Here is a 19330-nt window from a genome sequence, read left to right on the forward strand (position 1 = left end):
TCTTAATTTGCCTGTCTTCATTTTTGTTTGAGTGTAGCATTAATTGTAACTAGTTTGGTCAGCAGTGAAAGGGTGGTATTGCTCAGTCAGGTTAGCTCTTATGTGAATGTACATTAGTTCTTTGGAATGACATTTGATAGCCTTGAAAACCTTCCTTCTGTTCTATTTTTCATAGCATTACTTTCATTTATCTGATTTTTTGGTTTTCTTCCTGGAAATATTCTAAAGTAGCATATAGAGCTCACAGCTGTCATGAACAACTTCCTGGGGCAGGTGAGGGATAGGGAGCAGAGTGTACCTGAGACTGGAGAACATGCAGTCTTCACTGGAAACATGCTAACTTTGCAGAGAGGTTTCAGTAACATCTGGGCAAAGACATTACCTGCACTGAGCGTGTGTGCCTGTGGTGAGCCGGATCCTTAGTGGTGAGCTCTACAATCAGGGCTAAATTTCAGAAGTATTAGCTTCTACTTAAATGTTACGGAGAGTGAACTTTCTGAAAAGTGGCCATTATCCAGTACATGGTGCTCTCTCTAGGAGTTAATAAATACTTTTGAAATTCACTTGATGTGCATACCAAAGCGGTAACTTTAGTGCGGCGCTGCAGAAGAGTTCTGCTAATACATGGGGATCGGTTAGTCTACAAGATGTGTTGCTTCCTCATGGCTGTGTTTTCTCGTACAGGGTTAAAGGAAGTAAAATGCAGTTACATTTTCTAAGTCACTTTGTTAAAAAGGCACGATAGTGAAAATCAGAGAGACAAATAAGTTGAAAAGGGAATATCTGTTTTCATACTAATTATGGAGTTTCACTTCTAGGTAATTTTTAGTTCTAAGAATTTTAGTTTGCCTCATTTTAACAGTTTACATTTCAATTTGTATTCCTTAGCACGTTGATTTTGTTGCGCTGCCAAGTTCATATGGAAATAGCTCGTATTGAAGAAGATGAGGATAGAATAGAGGCTGCTGTGGAACATTTGCAAAAAGCTATAAATCTAAACAACAGTGGGCAGTATCAAGAACATCTAAGATTGGCTTTTAACCGTCTTCATTTATGCACAATGCTGTATAAGTCACCTGAGCGCCTAGAGGATCGGGCAGTAATGATGATTGAACAGGTAATGTCCAAGAATAAGGTCAGTGGCTGAAATAGGATTACTTATTAAACTCTGGCAGAGGAAAGCCAGCTGTTTAGTAGAACTGCATATTCGTAGAGCCAGCATCAGCTCGCTTTCAGCAAATTGACGTTGGCTGGGTGCCTTGAGAAGCTCTCTCTGTTCTCTCTGTGGTGGTCATGCTGCTTCACACTCTGAAGACTGCGATAGATATTTTTTCCTGTTATGTTCAAAGCTAATTTATTGGGAGGGAGAGGAAGTTATTAATTAGCAAAATATAATAAAAAAAGAAGCCTATTCATAATTGTCAACAGTTACGATTCCATTGCATGGAACAGTGTGTTAACTAATGAGAGAACCAGTGGCCAAATAGCTCAACATCCTAGCTGGCTTTGAGATAAATCATATTATGTCACACTTACAAGTGACACTAAAAAATACAGTCTAAAGTCATAGTGTGGTCATTGTCAAGAGTTATTGCATCAAATTCTGTTCTGGTGCCTCAGCACCTGAAAAAAAGTCACGTTGGCATCTGACTGTTAGTTGGCTAAAAGAAATTTCAGTTATACACCATTTTAGGATATTCACAGAAAGCAAGATGTATTCACTGAACCTAAAACCAATAGTGAAAAGCTGCTGGTGAGTCAATATATCTATTGTTAAGACAAAGAAAAGTGAAGATTTTTTGTCTAGTTTTATTGTTTTATTCTTTTTTAAGAAAGATGGGGAGAAGCTGTTCAGGAGAGCCTGTTGTGATAGGACAAGGGGTAATGGTTTTAAAATAGAGGGAGGTAGATTCAGATTGGATATTAGGAAAAAATTTTTTACCATGAGAGTGGTAGAACACTGGAACAGGTTGCCCAGAGAGGTGGTGGATGCTCCATCCCTGGAGACATTCAAGGCCAGGTTGGACGAGGCCCTGAGCAACCTGATCTAGTTGGAGATATCCCTGTTCCTTGCAGGGGGGTTGGACTAGATGACCTTTGAAGGTCCCTTCCAGCCCTAACCATTCTATGATTCTATGATTCTATGATTATTTTACAAAAGTATACCTCTTCTGACTTTGGCTACGAGTTTTTTGTATTTTGTAGCAATTCCTAGTTATTGCACAACGGATATGTTATTGTTGATTTCTAAATAAATACTGTTCTTTATTTAAGAAAATATAACATAATGACGAGTTTTGCAGTAAGGAATATACTGTGAAGATCCACAAGGAGCACGAACAATACTTTATATTCAGTTATCTTTTATGTATTCATGTCAAAATCAACCAGAGTTCTACAGTCACTTTCAACAGCAATAAATCCGCAGAATGTGTAAGATGTATGGAGATACACAATTCCTATAGATATTTTTTTGCTAGTAGCAAGTTCTATGACCTGCATTCTGTTATGTTTAGTAAATAAGATATATAAATAGGAATATAATAAAAATGAACCTTACAACAATTAGTAATTTTCTTTTCGTAGGCTAAAAGAGGAAGGCCTAAGGATAATGTGAGGAAAAAGAGGTCCCTTCTGGTAAATGCAGGTCTTGCACTAGCTCCTGATTCATTTCGAATAGTCCTTGACAGTGAAAATGAAGCTAAAGGTAATGTACATGGGTGTGAGTAGAAATTACTACGCTTGACTTTGGCTGCTTTGCACAGTCTTAAAGGTTAGACGTAACATCTGATGGCAACATGTAGAAAATATTGCAGTACAGGTGAAGTGACAGTTCTGCTGAATTCTATGGCAGATCTCCTATCAATTTCATCAGGGATCTAAGATTTATATTGTGATTCTGGAAGAGGAAATGTTATTGTTTTCCCCTCTGAATTAGTCTGAATCGTATTGTTGTGCTGTAGTGTGCTGTAAATTGTGCTGTAATTTTGTTATTACTATGTGCAACTCAATGTTCTTACCTAAGGTCAGTTTTAAGTGGTATTTTCAGAAGCTTGTTTCTCCATTGCATCATTTTTTTGTGTTATTTCTTTCTTTGATATTTTTGCCCAGTATCTTATTGACTAAGAAAAACAAAAGTCAGTATTCTCAAATTAAAACAAAATAACAAACTTCAATATTGATTGAAAATGTGTTTGATTAGATAGGTGTTCTTAAAATTCAGCATGAATGTGAACTTTACATATTACTTCATCCATTTAGTCTTAACTGAGGCTAATTAGAGTACTGCATGTCCTGTGAGAAAAGAGGTGTACTTGAGACATTTTGGGGCTTTTCAAGGGCATGTAGTGATGGGACACAGGGCAATGGCTTTAAACTGAAAAAAAGTAGATTTAGATTAGATCTAAGGAAGAAATTTTTTCCCTCTGAGGGTGGTGAGGCACTGGCACAGGTTGCCCAGAGAAGCTGTGGCTGCCCCATCCCTGGAAGTGTTCCAGGCCAGGTTGGATGGGGCTTTGGGCAACCTGGTGTAGTGGAGGGTGTCCCTGCCCATGGCAGGGGGGTTGGAATGAGATGAACTTTGAGGTCCCTTCCAACCCAAACCATTCTATAATTCTATGATTCTATGTCTGAAAATATAGGAAAAACAGAAGAGATGCTTGGTGGGGTGTGTTTTTTTAATGTTGGTTGGTTGGTTGGTTTTGGGAAAGCTTGAAGGACTGAAACATGGGCTGGATTTCAAGTGTTTCAGAAAGTAGTTATGAATCAAATTTCATACCCTTTATGTGGATTTTTTAATCTCTAATGCTTAAAATTACCCTAAATTCTTTTTTCTTTGCTAAGTTTTCTCAGGTGAAAGTAGGAGTCAAAGAAGCTACCTCTGTGCAAAAGCACAACATCATATTAAAAGCATGGAGAAAGTTGATGAACATTTGAAGCACTTAAGATATGAAAATGACAGAGAGAGGTAATTACTATAGACAAGAAACGTCTCTTTTGTCTTGTGTAGAAACCTCTAACGGGACAGTTTCTTGTGGCAGCTGTTAAGTTACTTGATGACACGTTGTAAGAGGCTGAATGCTTCAGTCAGACCTGGCGGAGTATTCAGTGTGTGATTAACTTTATGGCTGAAAAGTTCTGTTAGTTCACGTGCTGTGCATAGTTGTGTTCTTTTGCTGTTTCTAAGCCACTCTCTCAGATGCACACTTAACCTCCCCTGTTCTGTTGGTATGAGCTGAACATGCAGAAGAATGAGGGGATTGAGGCTGGAATACTGAATAACTTGATGTACAACTGAAACTTTGCTGAAGTCTCTTTTTAGGTCCTTGAACCTACATGCTACAACTTTTTTGATAAAGAAGTGAAATAGTCCATTCTGAGACTCAGAAAAATTAATCTGTAGGAAAATCACAGGTTTTGTTTTGACTATTTGTATGTCATTTTATCATTCTTTATTTAAAAGGAGAGGTATCCTTTTTTTGCTGCGCTAAAAATTCCAGTGATGAGGTTTAAACTAAATTGTTTTCTAAAAAATTCTAAATCCAAACTTGTTTTCAAGGCTTATTTGAAATTATCAATATCAGTTTTGAAATCATTAATTTAGTTTAGTTTATAAGATATATAATTATGGATGCCACACAAATTTTAAAATTTCAGTATCGTTACTTTCAAGAACAAGAATTTTGTCCTGCTCTTGATATGCTGAGGGTTTATTTTTTTAATGAATTAATAAATTAATAATGTTATCTTTGCTACTTGTAAGAAGTCTTCCATTTATTAATTTTAATTAGAATTAAAATTTTATTTATGATGACCATTGTTATTGACATGATTTTTTTTGTTGATCCTGAAGTGTGGAAGATAATCTTGCTTAGGAAGTAATTTTATGTATGCTTTTTCTTTGGTAGAATTATAGTTTGGGCAGATTTGGCAAAAGTTGCACGTAAACAAGAAGTATGGGATGTGTGCCGTGCAGCATGCAGATTTTGTCTCTGGTATGATGACACTTTGTTTAGGAAGGTAACAAAACCTAAAAAAAGTAAGTGAATAAGTTATTTTGAATTTTGTAAGAGGAGCTTTTCCCTCATTTATTAGAGTTACTTGAAGGAGTCAACCAGTATCATTATTTTCTTCCCTCCCGTTTCCAGAGTTCCCTGAGGCTCTGTGTGTTGGCATATGTGGAATATTCTTTCTACTTCCGTATCTAGAAATCAGCCTATACATTTTTCTGTTGAAACCATACTTTCCCTTCCAAAGTATTTCACCAGTGCTAAAGAAAAGTACTTATATGAAATGTATCTATCTATCTATCTAGGAAAATAGGTTCATTTCTTAATGGTCATCTAGGTACACATTATCCATCTCTGTCATGCTTAATTACCTGAGGAAACTGAGAAAAAAAGACTATCAGTCCATGGATAGACACTACATAATGTCCAGCACTCCACTTCCATTGAAGCAATAAAATCGAACTAGATGCCATGGGTTATATTCATATTAACGTTGTTTCAGTGTGCACGTTATGACTGGAGCAAGTTATTTGCTGCAAATATTGAAGTTTATGCACAAATGCAGCAAAATCACAGGTAACCAATACCTCAGCAGTGCTTAAGAAGAATGAGTTTTGGGTGCAATAAATTGTACTGATGAAAAAAAAAAGAGTGAAACGATTTTAAATCTGTGCTTCTTAACTCTTTCTTGTGGATTTGAGAAGGTGTAGGGATTTTTAAATTTTTAAATGAAGGGTTTTTTTCTGGTTTCCATGATAACAATGATGGATTGATTGATTGATTGATTGATTGATTGATTTTTAGCACAGAAGAAGAAAGCGAGTACAGTTACAATGGATGATGATCAAGGTGACAGCTTACTAGGAGAATTGTTGCTACCTGCTAAATCCTTCTCTTTTGAAAGAGATTTACTCAGAATACTAGCAGAAATAAGATTCATTAATGCAGAGGTAAATAAATTACAGAGCTGTGACTCATATTTGTTTCTTTTAGCTTTGTTTTATGTAAAATTATATATAAATCTTAAAGCACTGGAATTTCGAGTTTAGTTGTCTATATCACAGGAACTGAAGGAAAAAGTAGTTTCATGAAGCATTTTTATCAAAATACTTTTGTGAAGGTAACTGTAGCAATAGTTTCACTGCAGGTGGTGATAACACTCTTTTACAAGGGATTCTATTGTAATTGTGACGTTATATTTCTGGATCCTGAAAGTTCCAGAATGATTGGGAGAAAAAAAAATATAAAAATGTATTTTTTTATTTTCTTCATGAAATTATTTAGTAAAATTAGCTGTAGACAATTGAAAGATTATGGACAACACTGATACTAAGTCACAGTCTATTTTCACAATGATAACCTGGGGAGAAAACTTACTTCTCCGTGTCTTTGCAGGCAACGGTTCATTTATTAAGATTGCAGGGAACTGAACTGAATGATCATGCTGTACCTCCACAAGATACAAGCCAGTATCGTCCAGGATATGTTTCGTGTCTTCCTGAAAGTGATCAAGAATGGAAAACGTACAGGTGCTTTTCTTTAATGTATAACGAGACATAAGGACTCCAACAGATTGTTATGATCACACACAGATGATAATTGCAGAAGTTACTTCTTCTTATTAAAATTCATTGTGGCCAGATGCTTCATATTTTTACGTAGTCATGATAATAGGTGAAGGAAAAGAATCTAAAAAAATAATTTGAAATAATTTTTCTTTAGTTTGCTTTCATTCTGGAGTGTGCATTTTATTTTTCATTTAATATTTATTTCTCTATAACTAGAAGCTAGTATCCCAGCCTTAAAAACTATTAAATCTGTGTTGTATTGACATTTAGACCATGAATTTCCATATTTAAAAATATATTTCCTCAAATCAAAAAACTCTTTGTCTTGCTTTGTAGCTCCTATAACTATAATGATGTCTGAGTGCCTGAATACAAACAATGAGTTACTTCAGTTTGCAAAACTAGTCTGTTCCATCCAATCAACTTAAATGAGTAAGGGAGAGTAGAACATAGCAAGTATCCCTTTTTGCTGATCTCACACAATTATTTCTTGTGAAGAAGGAGAGGTGGGAGAATTCTTAAGATTATATTTAAACTCTTTTCTGTTCGCATTCAGACTTACTGTGGCAATGGTCATGTCCTGAAAGAGTAGCACGTCAGAATTGTGTCCCTAAATCTGTTCAGTAAGTCTGAAGACTTAATAAAAGTTTCTCTCACTGTCTGCTTGCAAACGTTCAGTAAAATGGGAAAAAGTATAAACTGGTCAGAACCAACAGACAAAGAGGATGAGGATTCTGTTCCAAAGTTTACTACTAAGCTGTTTTTGAGTTTACCCAATGTCGTGGTTTTAGGCTGATCCAGCAACTAAAACTCACACAGTCTCTCCTTCTCCAGTAAAGTAGAGAGGAGAGGGAAAAAAAAACAACAAAGGGACTGAGGGTTGAGACAAGAACAGAGGGAGCACCCACCAACCATGGTCCCGGGCAAACCAGACAGGGCTGTCTCAAAGAAAAAGAGTTTATTAATGATTACTTAGAAGGACAGGGGGAAACAAAAACCGATTACTCGAGAGGACAGAAAGAAACAAAACCAGATCTTAAAACCGACACCTTCCCCCCCCTCCTTCCTTTTCCTCCCGGCTCTACCTCCTCCCCCCAGCAGCACAGGGGGCAGGGACTGGGGGAGTGCAGGTCAGTTCATTCCGTGCTGTTACTGCTGCTTCTTTCTTAAAGGAGAAGGAGTCCTTACACCCTTTTCCCCTGCTCCAATGGATCCCCTACCCACGAGGAAAAATCCACAAATTTCTCCAACGTGAGTCCAGCCCACTGGAAACAATCCTTCCCCACAGATTGCTCCGGTGTGGGCTTTACCACAGTCTCGGGTACTTAGGGAGCTGTAGCCACTCGCTCCGGCGTGGGTTGTCACTCAGACTCCAGATGCCTCTCTGCCTTGTCGTGCACCCCAACACGACCATCCTCAGGCTCAGGCATCTTCTCCCCACGGGCTGCGAGTGGGTCTCTGCTCCACCGAGGCCGTCCTGGTTGCAGAGGGGCCGCCTGCCATCTCACCATCAGCCGCAGGGGAAACTCGGCTCCGGCACCTCCTCCCGCTCCATCCTCACTGACCTGCTGTCGATGCGGCTGTTTCTCTCAGATCTCAGTCCTCTCCAGGTGAACTCAGCCCAGTGGGCACCCCGGGAGTGGGGTGCCCCCGAGTTCCCCAGCTGGCTCCGCCGCCGCCATCCTCCGTGGGCGGCGCCGGCCCGACGCAGGCAGCCGCCCGGCCGGGAGCCAGGGAGCGGGGGCAGTGCCCTCCTCCCTTCTCTGGTCGATCCCGGGCGAAGCACCTTTTCCGGTCCCTTTGTCCCGACTTAAATAGGGCAATTCACAGAGGCGCCCTATTGGCTCAACCCCGAGGGGGATGGCAGTCTGATCTGGTGGCCGGAACCAAACCTAACCCGGTTCCAAAACCGGGGAGGTCGCAGGGAGCAAAACCCCTCTCCTGCCACCAGAACCACCCCCCTCCACATCAAACCATGACACCCAATTAGGAAAAAAGCACTTTGGTCTACTGTATCCTGTACCATTGTTGACAGAGTAGTACCCTGTGTCAGTTTGTGCTTTTGGTTTTGTGACTTAACCATGGCTATTCTGTACGGTCATTCGAGACTCTATTTTTAATATTGCTTTTTCTAGTTAATGGTACATCTTGATAATTAAGGGGGGAAAAAAAGAACATAAATAAAGTTACTGAAATAAAGTTATTGCGTAGACTATGAAAAAGATGTTATTCTATTAAAAATTAATTTAGCTTTTCACAACATCTGGAGATACCTTTGAGTGTAAGAACACATGCAGTTGTTAAGTGAAAAAGATGCCTCCTTAACACTTGAGCAGAATGCCTTACTTGTGTCTGGATTCAACGAGAGCCCTGTCACGGATATTTAATTATTTCTAGCATGGATGTGTGGATGCACACTTGCATTTTAAAAAAACACGTGGATGAAGCATGAACTATAGCTGCTGGTTTTTACGCAAATAACATTTGATTATTAGAGATGTAGGTCAATAATAATTCCTTTCCTGAGTCATCTTCTCATCCAAGTAAAATGTAAGTTAACGGATGAAGACTTAATGAATGCAACTGAAAAGTAATTAAAAGTTGTTGTTGATTCAGATGTGCTACTGCATATTTAACCTTACAATATAATTCCTCTAGTGTTCAAGTTTTGGAATAACAGCTTCTTTGTACTAATTTCATAGTTTATGGATAGACTACTTATCTCGGTATGCTATGGAAAACTTCCAACGTGCAGCCAAAATAGGAGAAGAATTGAATGAAGCCTGGATTGTTCACAATGCCGTGGTGTATGTCTTAAACTACAATAGTCATCTTATATCTTCAGGAAGACAGAGGGAAATTACTGAGTATCTGCAGACTCTTCTTGGAGCTGTCAAGACTGTTGGGCACAATGGGTAAATTTAGATGTTTAGTTATTAACATGCTCTTTTTTTCTAAACCAGAAAATATTTTTACAGACATGGTAAATCACTTCATGCTGTGAAAGACTCATTGCTGGCTTTTATTGGTGGTAGAGGGACTTTGGTATATACAGAGTAATTCAGGAGATTAAATTTGTGGTGTGAAAATGACTTTTTAATCCTTTCTGTTTGTTCTTTGTTACTGTTCACTGTAAGCCGTATTAACTTCAGACTGTGCAATATTAATTTATCTTCATTTTGGAATAGCAACATATGCGTGTGAAATAGCATTTTGTTAAGCTGGTCAGAAAGAATTGGGAAAATTTCTTTAGCCTGTGAGTTTGCAAGGCAGCTCAGAATATGTTTTCTTGCTGTCAGTTGCTCTGAAGTTGAATTATATTGTGAATATAGTTGATTGTAAATATTTCTAATCAGAGTTAGGTGGTTACTAATGGTTCTGAAATATAAAAGAGAAAAAAATATAAAGGAAACGTGCACATTAATAGACCATGAAAATGGGAACACAGATTCCACGGTGGTTTAGAGAAATCTTATTCTGTACTAAATGCCATGGAAGAATGACAGAGGAGATGCTCAAGTCAAAGTCTGACTGTGGGACAAGATCCCAGAAATTTTAGCACATTATTGACAGTGACCTCAGCACTAGGCAAACTGTTAGAACCCGCAGCAAAGGTGGCTCTTCTAACAGTACTAGAGAACAAAGGCTAAAGTGCAGTTTGTGCAGAGATGAAGACTGGTGATACCTGCTTAGTAATTCTGATATTTATATTAGCATGTATCAGCAATAATCTCTTAGTCATAGTTCAGTTTGTGTTTTCTCAAAAAAAAAAAAAAAGTAAAAAATTCCAGCTCAGCAGTTGATTGGCATGAAGAGTAATACAGTGTAATAGATAAATCCTCTCCTGTGAAGACAGGCTGAGAGTTGGGGCTGTTCAGCTTGGAGAAGAGAAGGCTCCGGGGTGATCTTATAGCAGCCTTCCAGTACCTAAAGGGGCTACAGGAAAGCTGGAGAGGGGCTTTGGACACGGGCAGGTAGTGACAGCACACAGGGCGATGGCTTCGAACTGGAAGAGGGGAGATTTCGATCAGATCTAAGGAAGAAATTCTTCCCCCTGAGGGTGGTGAGGCACTGGCACAGGTTGCCCAGAGAAGCTGTGGCTGCCCCATCCCTGGAAGTGTTCAAGGCCAGGTTGGATGGGGCTTTGGGCAACCTGGTGTAGTGGAGGGTGTCCCTGCCCATGGCAGGGGGGTTGGAACGAGATGAACTTTGAGGTCCCTTCCAACCCAAACCATTCTATGATTCTATAAATGGTTTTATGTGAGGGGTTTGACTTAGGTTAATTTTTAAGGAATTAGTTATTCTTTTCATGCATAGCAGTCCACTAATAAAAAATATATTTTAAATGTGTTTGTCTGACATAAATATGATTTTTTTTTCTATGAGGAAATAGAAGCTTCTATTACAGAAAGAGCTGAAAAAATATGTAAACTATGAAAGCTGGTTATGTTTTTTGTATGTTTAACCATTTTAACTGCTTTTCCAATGGGAAAATTTTTTGTAACATCCATAATTTTGCTCTCTAAGAAAAATAAACTTTATTACTTCCTCTTATTTTGATCTCATGCAGTATGCACTTCGAATTTTTGTTTTCTTTTACAGAAGTACTGAGGTTTTATTGATGTTATGTAATGCTTTGGCTCGAGGCTTAATTCTTTGTTGGATTCCAAACCCAAATCTTGCTGAGAAGAAGAAAAAAGATGCAGCAACAGACAGAAGCAGAAAAGCTGCAGCAAAGAAACATGAAAAAGCAAATGTCATCCAGTCTTTTTCAGTAGATCCCAGTGGACTTCCTGATATCAAAGCTGCCTTAGAGGTACAAAGTCCTCATTTTTTGTAGTCTTTCTTGGTCTGCTGTCATATATTACAATTCATATAAATTAAATCGTAGAAACGTGTGCAAAAAATAGGCTGCCATCTTTTACAGTTCCTGCCACCTCAGGTCCTCCCCAAATGCACACTGAAGTTCCTTACCAACTGTGGCTGAGTACTGTAACTTCTATTTGCTATGGGGATTGACTCAATGGAGATGTTGTTAGGCTAAGAGATGCATGTGCAATAATTTAAAAATAACTAATGGATGGTATGTTCAATACAAAGAGCTTTCCATGTTTCTCCTGTGTTTCGGTCTTTTTCTTCTTACTGTTTAGATTTGTGAATTTGCCCTCAGTGTGACAACTGGAACCATACCTGATGAAACAGTCCCTATTGCTGCACAGCAGCAGATCATTGCTACGTGGGTGAAAGCAAAACAGTTAAATCAGCAGCAGATCGAACATCAGCTTGGGACTGAGGAGCAGGTATTATTTCTCTGAAATCCTGCATAATGTTGAACATTGCTTTGCAAAATTAAGCATGAATCCATAAATTCATTTAATAATGACTGAAATTATCAATATGTATTTTCTTCTATATATTTGAATACCCTGTGAACATAAATTTTGCCTGTAGTTCCCATAAATCTTTATGTAATACAGCAAATTTTTCACATTGGGTCTAGCAGTGAGTCTAAATTTCTTAACTCTGCCTTCTGTTTTTAGCTGCCAAGAATAATTATGGTGATGTTTGTCATATGATGACTGTATAACAAAGTTGGTTTTGAATTCATACTTTTAAAATAAAAAAATGACTACGTTAAAAATGTTAAGAAATATCTGCTAGATTTATATCAACATTTATATGTTTATATGTCTCTTTATATATAGAATATGGACCTAGTAGGTGGGAAATTAATTTTATTCCTATCTTTTTATTTTATTATGTCTATGAAACAGGAATCCCTCAGTGATTTATGGAATTTACATTCTTTGTATTGTTGCTATGTTTTTTTAATATTGAAGCTGTGGTAGTTCACAGTTCACAATGTTAATTAAAAAAAAATACATACATAAAATCCCCCATTTCAATAAAGACAGGAAGACTTGCTTAATGCAAATTGAGGCTTTCATACATAGTTATTATTACCTTGTCGTCCTAATTGATATCTTTAATAATAATTGCAAAAGAACCCAATCTGTTAATGTGAATTTTTTATTTCTGCTTAGAGTAACGGTGAAGGACAAAATCCTATGGCAAGAATTCTTGTTGGTCTAGAAATGTATTCATGTAATGGCTTGGGTCTCATGGATTTCACCGTTCCTAGCTTATCTCAGGTATTTAGTTTTTGGTTTATTAGCTCTCGAGTTTTAAGAAATGGTGTAGTATAAATGTGGTTTCAGTTTCAGTTTGGATGGAGGTAAAATTAATTTTGAAACTTCTATTATACAATTATTTCCTTTAAAACGTTGCAAGAGATTGAATAGTTATGACAGGTAGAAGATTTTTGTGACTGAATGTTTTCATTTACCCAAAACACAGCTAGCATTAGAATACCAGTTTTAGAATTATTCCCATGGTGCTCTAACAGATTATTTCCATGACCATCAGATGAGCTTCGGATGAATTCTGTACAGAACCATACTTCTGACCCTTCCTTTTTTGTGAAGAAAACTTTATGGAATTATAGAATCATTTAGGTTGGAAAAGACCCTTAAGATTATCGAGGTCAGGCGTTAAGCTAACACTACCAAGTTCCACCACTAAACCATGTCCATAAGTGCCACATGCCACACTTTTCCTGAGATCCTGTTGGTTACCAGGCTGTTCAAGAGGAATAAAGGTGGTGTAGAAAGGTTTATACCCTGTATTTTCAAAACAGTGAGTTGCTGTCTTACCTGTTTGATTACTACATTTGTAAATTCTGCCTCCTGTAAAGAGCATTCTTAAAGGACTGAGATGTATTTCCTCATTTAACTAGGAGTCTGGTGACGTTGTTGTGGTTTAGCCCAGCCAGCAACTCAACGCCACACAGCCACTTGCTCACCCTCCCCCACCCTTGGGGAATGGGGAAGAGAATTAAAGGGGAAAAGGGAAGGACACTCGTGGGTCAAGATAAGAACAATTTAATCTTAATATAAAATTAAAAGTAATAATAATAATGAAAATATACATATGTATAATGATAATAATGTAAACAAACAAGTGGTGCACAGTGTAATTGCTCACTGTCCGGTGACCAACTCCTGTCCCACCCCAGCAAACGATACCAAAACAGGTAAATCCCAACACAGCAATCCCAGACAAGCAAGAGGCCCAAAACCAGAACGAGAGCGAAACAGCACTCTGAGAGTCCAAGAGAGCCCTCCGAAGAGAGTACCTGGAAGAGCAAAAGCTCTTCTTTCTGGTCAACCTTCCTCTATATACTGGCATGACGTTGCATGATATGGAATACTCCATTGGCCAATTTAGCCCTAAATCCTAAATTCAAATCATAGGGGGAGTTGTGGGCCCTTTGTCCTGGCCGTACCCCCGCAGCCTGTTGTGCTCCTGCACACGGGCAAGACCACAGCAGCTGAAAAGTCCTTGAGGTCTCGGTGTCAGCTACAAACATCAGCGCGCTGTCAGCGTTCTTCTCATAACGAGTCCCAGACTAAAACCAAACCACAGAGCTCTTCCAGCTTCCAAAAAGAAAAACTAAGTCTGTCCCAGTTGTCCCAGGACAATTATCTGGCACTTTTGTAGAAGTCCTTCTTTCTAAAGACTAGGATCTAGGTTCTTACATAGGTATCTAAATCTAGTTGGTCTACAGATTTATCAGTGGCTTAATTTTGGAGAGCAGTATTGTAGTATCCTCATTTTTACCAATTGATTAACAATTCCCATTATCTTAAAAAGATGGAACTTTCTGACTGATGCATGCAAAAGCAAGGAAGACGTTTAGATCCTATAGTGAAATTATGTATGAAACTCCATTGTAAAACCAGTTCTATCTCCCATTCTTACCTTTGGCTTAACTAAAATGAACTCTGAATTTTGGAAATCGTGTTCCACTGATTTTCAGAAGAGGACTGAGGACATATAAGTCCTGGCAGCTACTGCTGGTCAAAAGACACGCATACTTACAGCTGGATTTACATACGCTATTACAATACTTACTAGAGGGTGAACGATGCTTCTCTATTGTGCATTTTGATTGTTCGTGTACTCTTTGGTTTTCTAGATTGTTTAATCGTGTACTTGTTCCATGTCCAGGTGAGCTGTATGGTAGGTACAGCTATAAGCATATAAGTGCTAGAGAACAGAGCATGATAAAAACCTGAGACTTAAACTCTGGGGTTTTTTCTTTCTTTTTTTTTTCTTTTTCTTGTCTTCTTTTTTTTTTTTTCCCCAGTTAGTGAAATTGGCTTTAGAATGCAGTTGGTCAGATTCCTTAGTGGAATTGCAGACACTGACACGACTTACATATTTTGCATATGTATCACGTGACTATGAAATAGTGATGACTTGTTCCAAAAGGATCTTGCAATCAGATGAGGATTTTTTCCACAATAGAGATACTAAGAAATATGAAATGTAAGTACATGAAATTTTGCGTGATGCTGCAGTATACTTGAACTAAGTTTTAAAGAAAGAGTGTATAGGGTAAATGCATCTGATCACATAATCAAAAGTGAAAGAATCTTTTTTACAAAGAAACTGTACAATTAGAGGTGAAAGTGAAATTTTCCTACTTCTGCTGACTCTGTCATTACCAGTTACTTAAATACTGCAGATGATGTTTTAACTCTGCAGCGTAACCTGAGTAAAAGGCAGTGTGAAATCCAGACTGTGGCTCTAGACCCAGATCAGGAAGATACATGAATTTTGTTGTCCAAGTGAGTCAGCAGGTCCTATATACATACATTTGAGTGTCTTCCTGGGGAGCAGTGCTTTTCTGAAATAGTCTCTGGCAATTATGATCTTTTCACACTTTTATAATTTCCAAGCAGAATGTAGCTTATTCTAGTTCTTGTGCTGATGCAAATTGCTTCCAGTGCTGAACTGGCTCTAATGCGCAAAGGATCCACACCGTTCATGGAACAAGAGGGAGCTGTGAGTGCAACAGGTGATGGCAGCTATTTTCCAAGCTCTGGTGTCAGGGAGTCTTTACGGTCTTTATTACCACCTATGCATATGGGTGCAATAAGCATGTAACTCACTTCTTTAAAAGCCCAGTGTCTTAGCTGATAATTCAAAATTTGATCTCAAATAGAAAAAAAAGGTTTTGTATGTAAATGGATCTGTTGGTGGTGTCCTTTATTATAAAAAGCTGATATCCTTTGATCCTTCTATTTTTTTATATAATTTCCTCCAAACCCAGAATGTAATTTTATCAAAAGAGGAAGGAGTCAGCTCCATTTAGTAACAATTTATTGGAATGTAGGAAGTTCAAAAAAAATGTGAAATACTTCAAATATAATTTATAGTTCCTTCTTCTCTCTGAAAAATAATTTCTGTTAAAAAAAAAATTCTGCTCTTTGAAATTCGTGGTTATTTTCTACGTGGGGAAAAACATATAAAACCAAATAAGATATCTTAATATGAAGTACATAGGTTCAGAACATTACAGAAATTTAGAAAATATTTGCTGCGTATCTAGCAATCTTCAGACTAGTGAATGATAAAATGTCTGATTCTTTGACAAAGAAACGTAGTCATGGATTGTCAATGCTGGTTCCAGAGAAATGGAAGATAAATTTAGTCTTCCTATGGTAAAGCACAACTTCAGGACAAAGAAGGGTTAAATATTTATTTTTAACTTTTTGTTGTTGTTAACTTGTACAGTAGAACACTGGTGTCCTCTCATGGACACAAATCATAACGACATGATAGTTCTTACCACAGGGCAGGAACTAGGCCAACTCGAATGTCTACGTTTCTGTATATGGTTGCACATTGTAACTAAGAAATTAAAAAAAAAAAAAAAATTGTATTACTTCTTTTCTTACAAAATCACTATTAATCAAAGATACCGAATTTATTTACTTTCTTAGTTTTAACTGATTAACTGCTAGGACTGAAACCTGCATTCTTTTCTTTTGAATGTATTGGAGTACAATCCAAATAAATTTCTCCAGAGCCCTGTGCATACTTTACCAGACATTAGCAAGACTAATTCCAAAAGAAAGTATCAAATATTGTCTCATTTTCCCTATTTCTGTTTTTAATTGTTTGCCATGTAAGTTTGACTTGGACTAAATTTTTTTTGATGTATGATGGTGAATAATGGGGAGAAAACTTCAAATCTATTTTCTCCCCTTGCTAAATGTAGCTAATAATTTTTTGAATCTGATTTCACAGTTATTTTCATTAGAACTGTAAAAAAGATATTTTATTTCTGATATCTTTTAACAAAAGTGAAAGTTTTTCAAATATTTTCTGATTTTAAAAGAAAAGTCAGTAGAAGCATTTGTAACTTCCAAAGCTAAGGACATCTATTCAGTAGCAACTTGAAAGCATCATTAGTTAATAGGAAATGGTATGTTCTTAGACTGTAAGACTTGCACTTCTTGAATTATTTGCCTTTATTCAGGACGGATAACAGGGAGCGACAAGAAATGTTAAGCACTGCTGCATGTATACAGGGAAAGAGTATAGTGGAAAATTTGTCTGGAAGAAAACATTTGCGTGTAGCAGCATCAAAAGCCTTTGTTCAGAGTGCCAGGTATGTTTTATTTTGAGAGAAGGTTAATGTAAAACAGACCTAAAATTTGGTTGACAGATTTGGGGATCAACATATTCTCTCCCAAGACTGATAAAAATCAAAATAGTTGTGGATTGAAATGCTTAACAAAGGATTTGACGGATTTTTTACAGTTTAGGAAACTTATTAAGTGCCGTGTCTTCAGCGTAGCTCATCTTGCTGTGTCATAGGATCACAGAAAAGCCTGGTTGGAAAGGACCTCAGAAGGTCTATAGTCCAAACTCCTGCTCAAAGAGGGCCAGCCCAGGCCTTTATCTGATCTGGTCTTGAAAACCTCCAGCAATGGACACTGCATAAGCTCTGTGAGTGCCCTGCTCCACTGCTGAGCTGCACTCATGGGAGGGAGGTTTCTGCTCATCACCACTCTGAACCTTTCTTATTTCAACTTACGCCCCTTCCTGCGTGTCCTGCCAGACACGATGGAAAGCCTGGCTGCTGCTTCTCAGTAACTTTGTTAGATTATTAAGAAACTTCTCCTCGTTAGGTCTCCAAAGCCAGCTCTCTTCCACGCTGAACTAGCCCTGTACTCTCGGCCTCTTCTCGCGCGGCGAGTGCTCCAGTCCCTGGATCACTGAGCTCGTTGCAGTTCGTTCATGTCTGGCGTGTGTCCAGTGGCCTAGACCTGGATCAGTAGCCTGGTTGTGGTCAGAAGAGTGCTGACTAGAGGGAGGTAATCCGTTCCCTCAATCTATTGTCTGTTCCTGTTGATGCAGCCCAGAATGCTCTTGGCCATTGTTGCCAGAGCACACTGCTGGCTGGTTTTCAGCTTGCTGTCCACCAAGACCCACCATGTCCTTCTCAGCAGAGCTACTGCTCAGCCTCTGCTGTTGCAGAGCATCATATTGTGAACTGTATGTCATGAACTCAAAGTGGAAATATTACTTTGAATAATGAATAGGCAGGAGAATTTGATACATGGATGATACTTGTCTTTGGTATGAATTCTTTGCTATTTGGAAGAAATAAATTAATGAGCACAGGTAGGCAAGTAGAGCTCTTAGGTGATGAACATGTGATGGCTAATGTGAGGCTGTTGACATTGTAACACTTTCTTCCTTCCATTGATCATTGCAAAGAGAGTGATGAATGAAGTTAGACTAGCCAGTGTAACAGAGCTCTAAGGTGATGTCATGTTGCAGATGAATCTGTATTTTTTTAAATTTATGTGTTATGACAAGCACTTTTTCAGGAAGGACTGAGCATATGTATATAGCTCAGCACATTCCAAAAGGGAGACAAAAAGTGGTGAGCAAAAACTAGGCCTTAGTAAGTCCAGTGTTAAGATATGTGAGCATACGCACTCTAAAAATCATGAAACTGTGGAAGAAAATTACAAAGATGGCCAGATTCTAAAACTACTTTTTGAAAACAGTAAAACTATTCAATAGGTGATTTTTTAATATCAATCCATAATTTTTAGCTAAATTCTAAAGCTTTTACTCACTCATATGTGTACTGTGTTGTATCACAATCTGGAGAATTATTGCATTTCATTAATTCAAAGTAACATTTGCATGGAATATGCTCAAAACAATTTGGATCCAGCTAGAGGCATCTGAGGTATATTCTTGTGTTACAGTAGTACTGTACTATGAAAAATCCATAGCATTTTAAAAATAGTTTTGTTCTATTTCTTGTTGTTTTCAGAATGAGAAATTAACATAATAGGAAGTCAGAAAAGTAGATTATTCTAGTGAGAACATTGCGAGTAGATTTCTACTATTTTTTTAATGAAGGCTGATGAGCTAAGATCACATAGAAGTACAGTAAAATCATCAGTATGGTAGTTTATTGCTGCTTCTGCTGAATGTGTGAATGTGTTTTGTATATAAAAATGGAAAATATGTTTTGTATGAAGCTCATATGCTTACCCCTCATTGCTGAGATTATATATGGTGTTGCCTAGATCAGGTAAACTCAGATGTTTGTAGAAATAAAATCCTTTATTTTGGGTAGAGTGTGATTGTTTTCCGTCATTAAACTGTACTTTCTTCAGGTACGCAGGTGAAGCCGGAAATTATTCCCTTGTAATGTGTGCGGCTAGACATTTTTGGAATACATGTTTACCTTTGCTAGGTTCTCCAGATGACAGAGAGCAGTTTAAAGAACCTATTGAAATAATTCTTAAGAGTATAATTAAAGCAGAATCTAAAATTAAACAGGTAAGAATATCTAGTAAGTATTGTTAGTTG

The 19330-nt window shown here is 37.7% G+C and overlaps 1 protein-coding gene across 1 annotated transcript in view; it reads left to right on the forward strand.

The window, feature by feature from the left end:
- CFAP46 (cilia and flagella associated protein 46) overlaps nucleotides 1-19330 on the forward strand; it is a 75850-nt gene that overhangs the window by 18081 nt on the left and 38439 nt on the right. The window contains exons 12-23 of the mRNA XM_086616790.1: nucleotides 889-1117; nucleotides 2587-2707; nucleotides 3844-3967; nucleotides 4908-5038; nucleotides 5814-5959; nucleotides 6405-6538; nucleotides 9280-9478; nucleotides 11728-11877; nucleotides 12622-12729; nucleotides 14787-14968; nucleotides 16968-17099; nucleotides 19135-19300. Coding sequence (XP_086472916.1) covers nucleotides 889-1117; nucleotides 2587-2707; nucleotides 3844-3967; nucleotides 4908-5038; nucleotides 5814-5959; nucleotides 6405-6538; nucleotides 9280-9478; nucleotides 11728-11877; nucleotides 12622-12729; nucleotides 14787-14968; nucleotides 16968-17099; nucleotides 19135-19300 — 1822 coding nt within the window. The remainder of the gene's footprint in view (nucleotides 1-888; nucleotides 1118-2586; nucleotides 2708-3843; nucleotides 3968-4907; nucleotides 5039-5813; nucleotides 5960-6404; nucleotides 6539-9279; nucleotides 9479-11727; nucleotides 11878-12621; nucleotides 12730-14786; nucleotides 14969-16967; nucleotides 17100-19134; nucleotides 19301-19330) is intronic.

Source organism: Tauraco erythrolophus, chromosome 9 (genome assembly GCF_009769465.1).
Source record: "Tauraco erythrolophus isolate bTauEry1 chromosome 9, bTauEry1.pri, whole genome shotgun sequence".
Taxonomy (NCBI): domain Eukaryota; kingdom Metazoa; phylum Chordata; class Aves; order Musophagiformes; family Musophagidae; genus Tauraco; species Tauraco erythrolophus.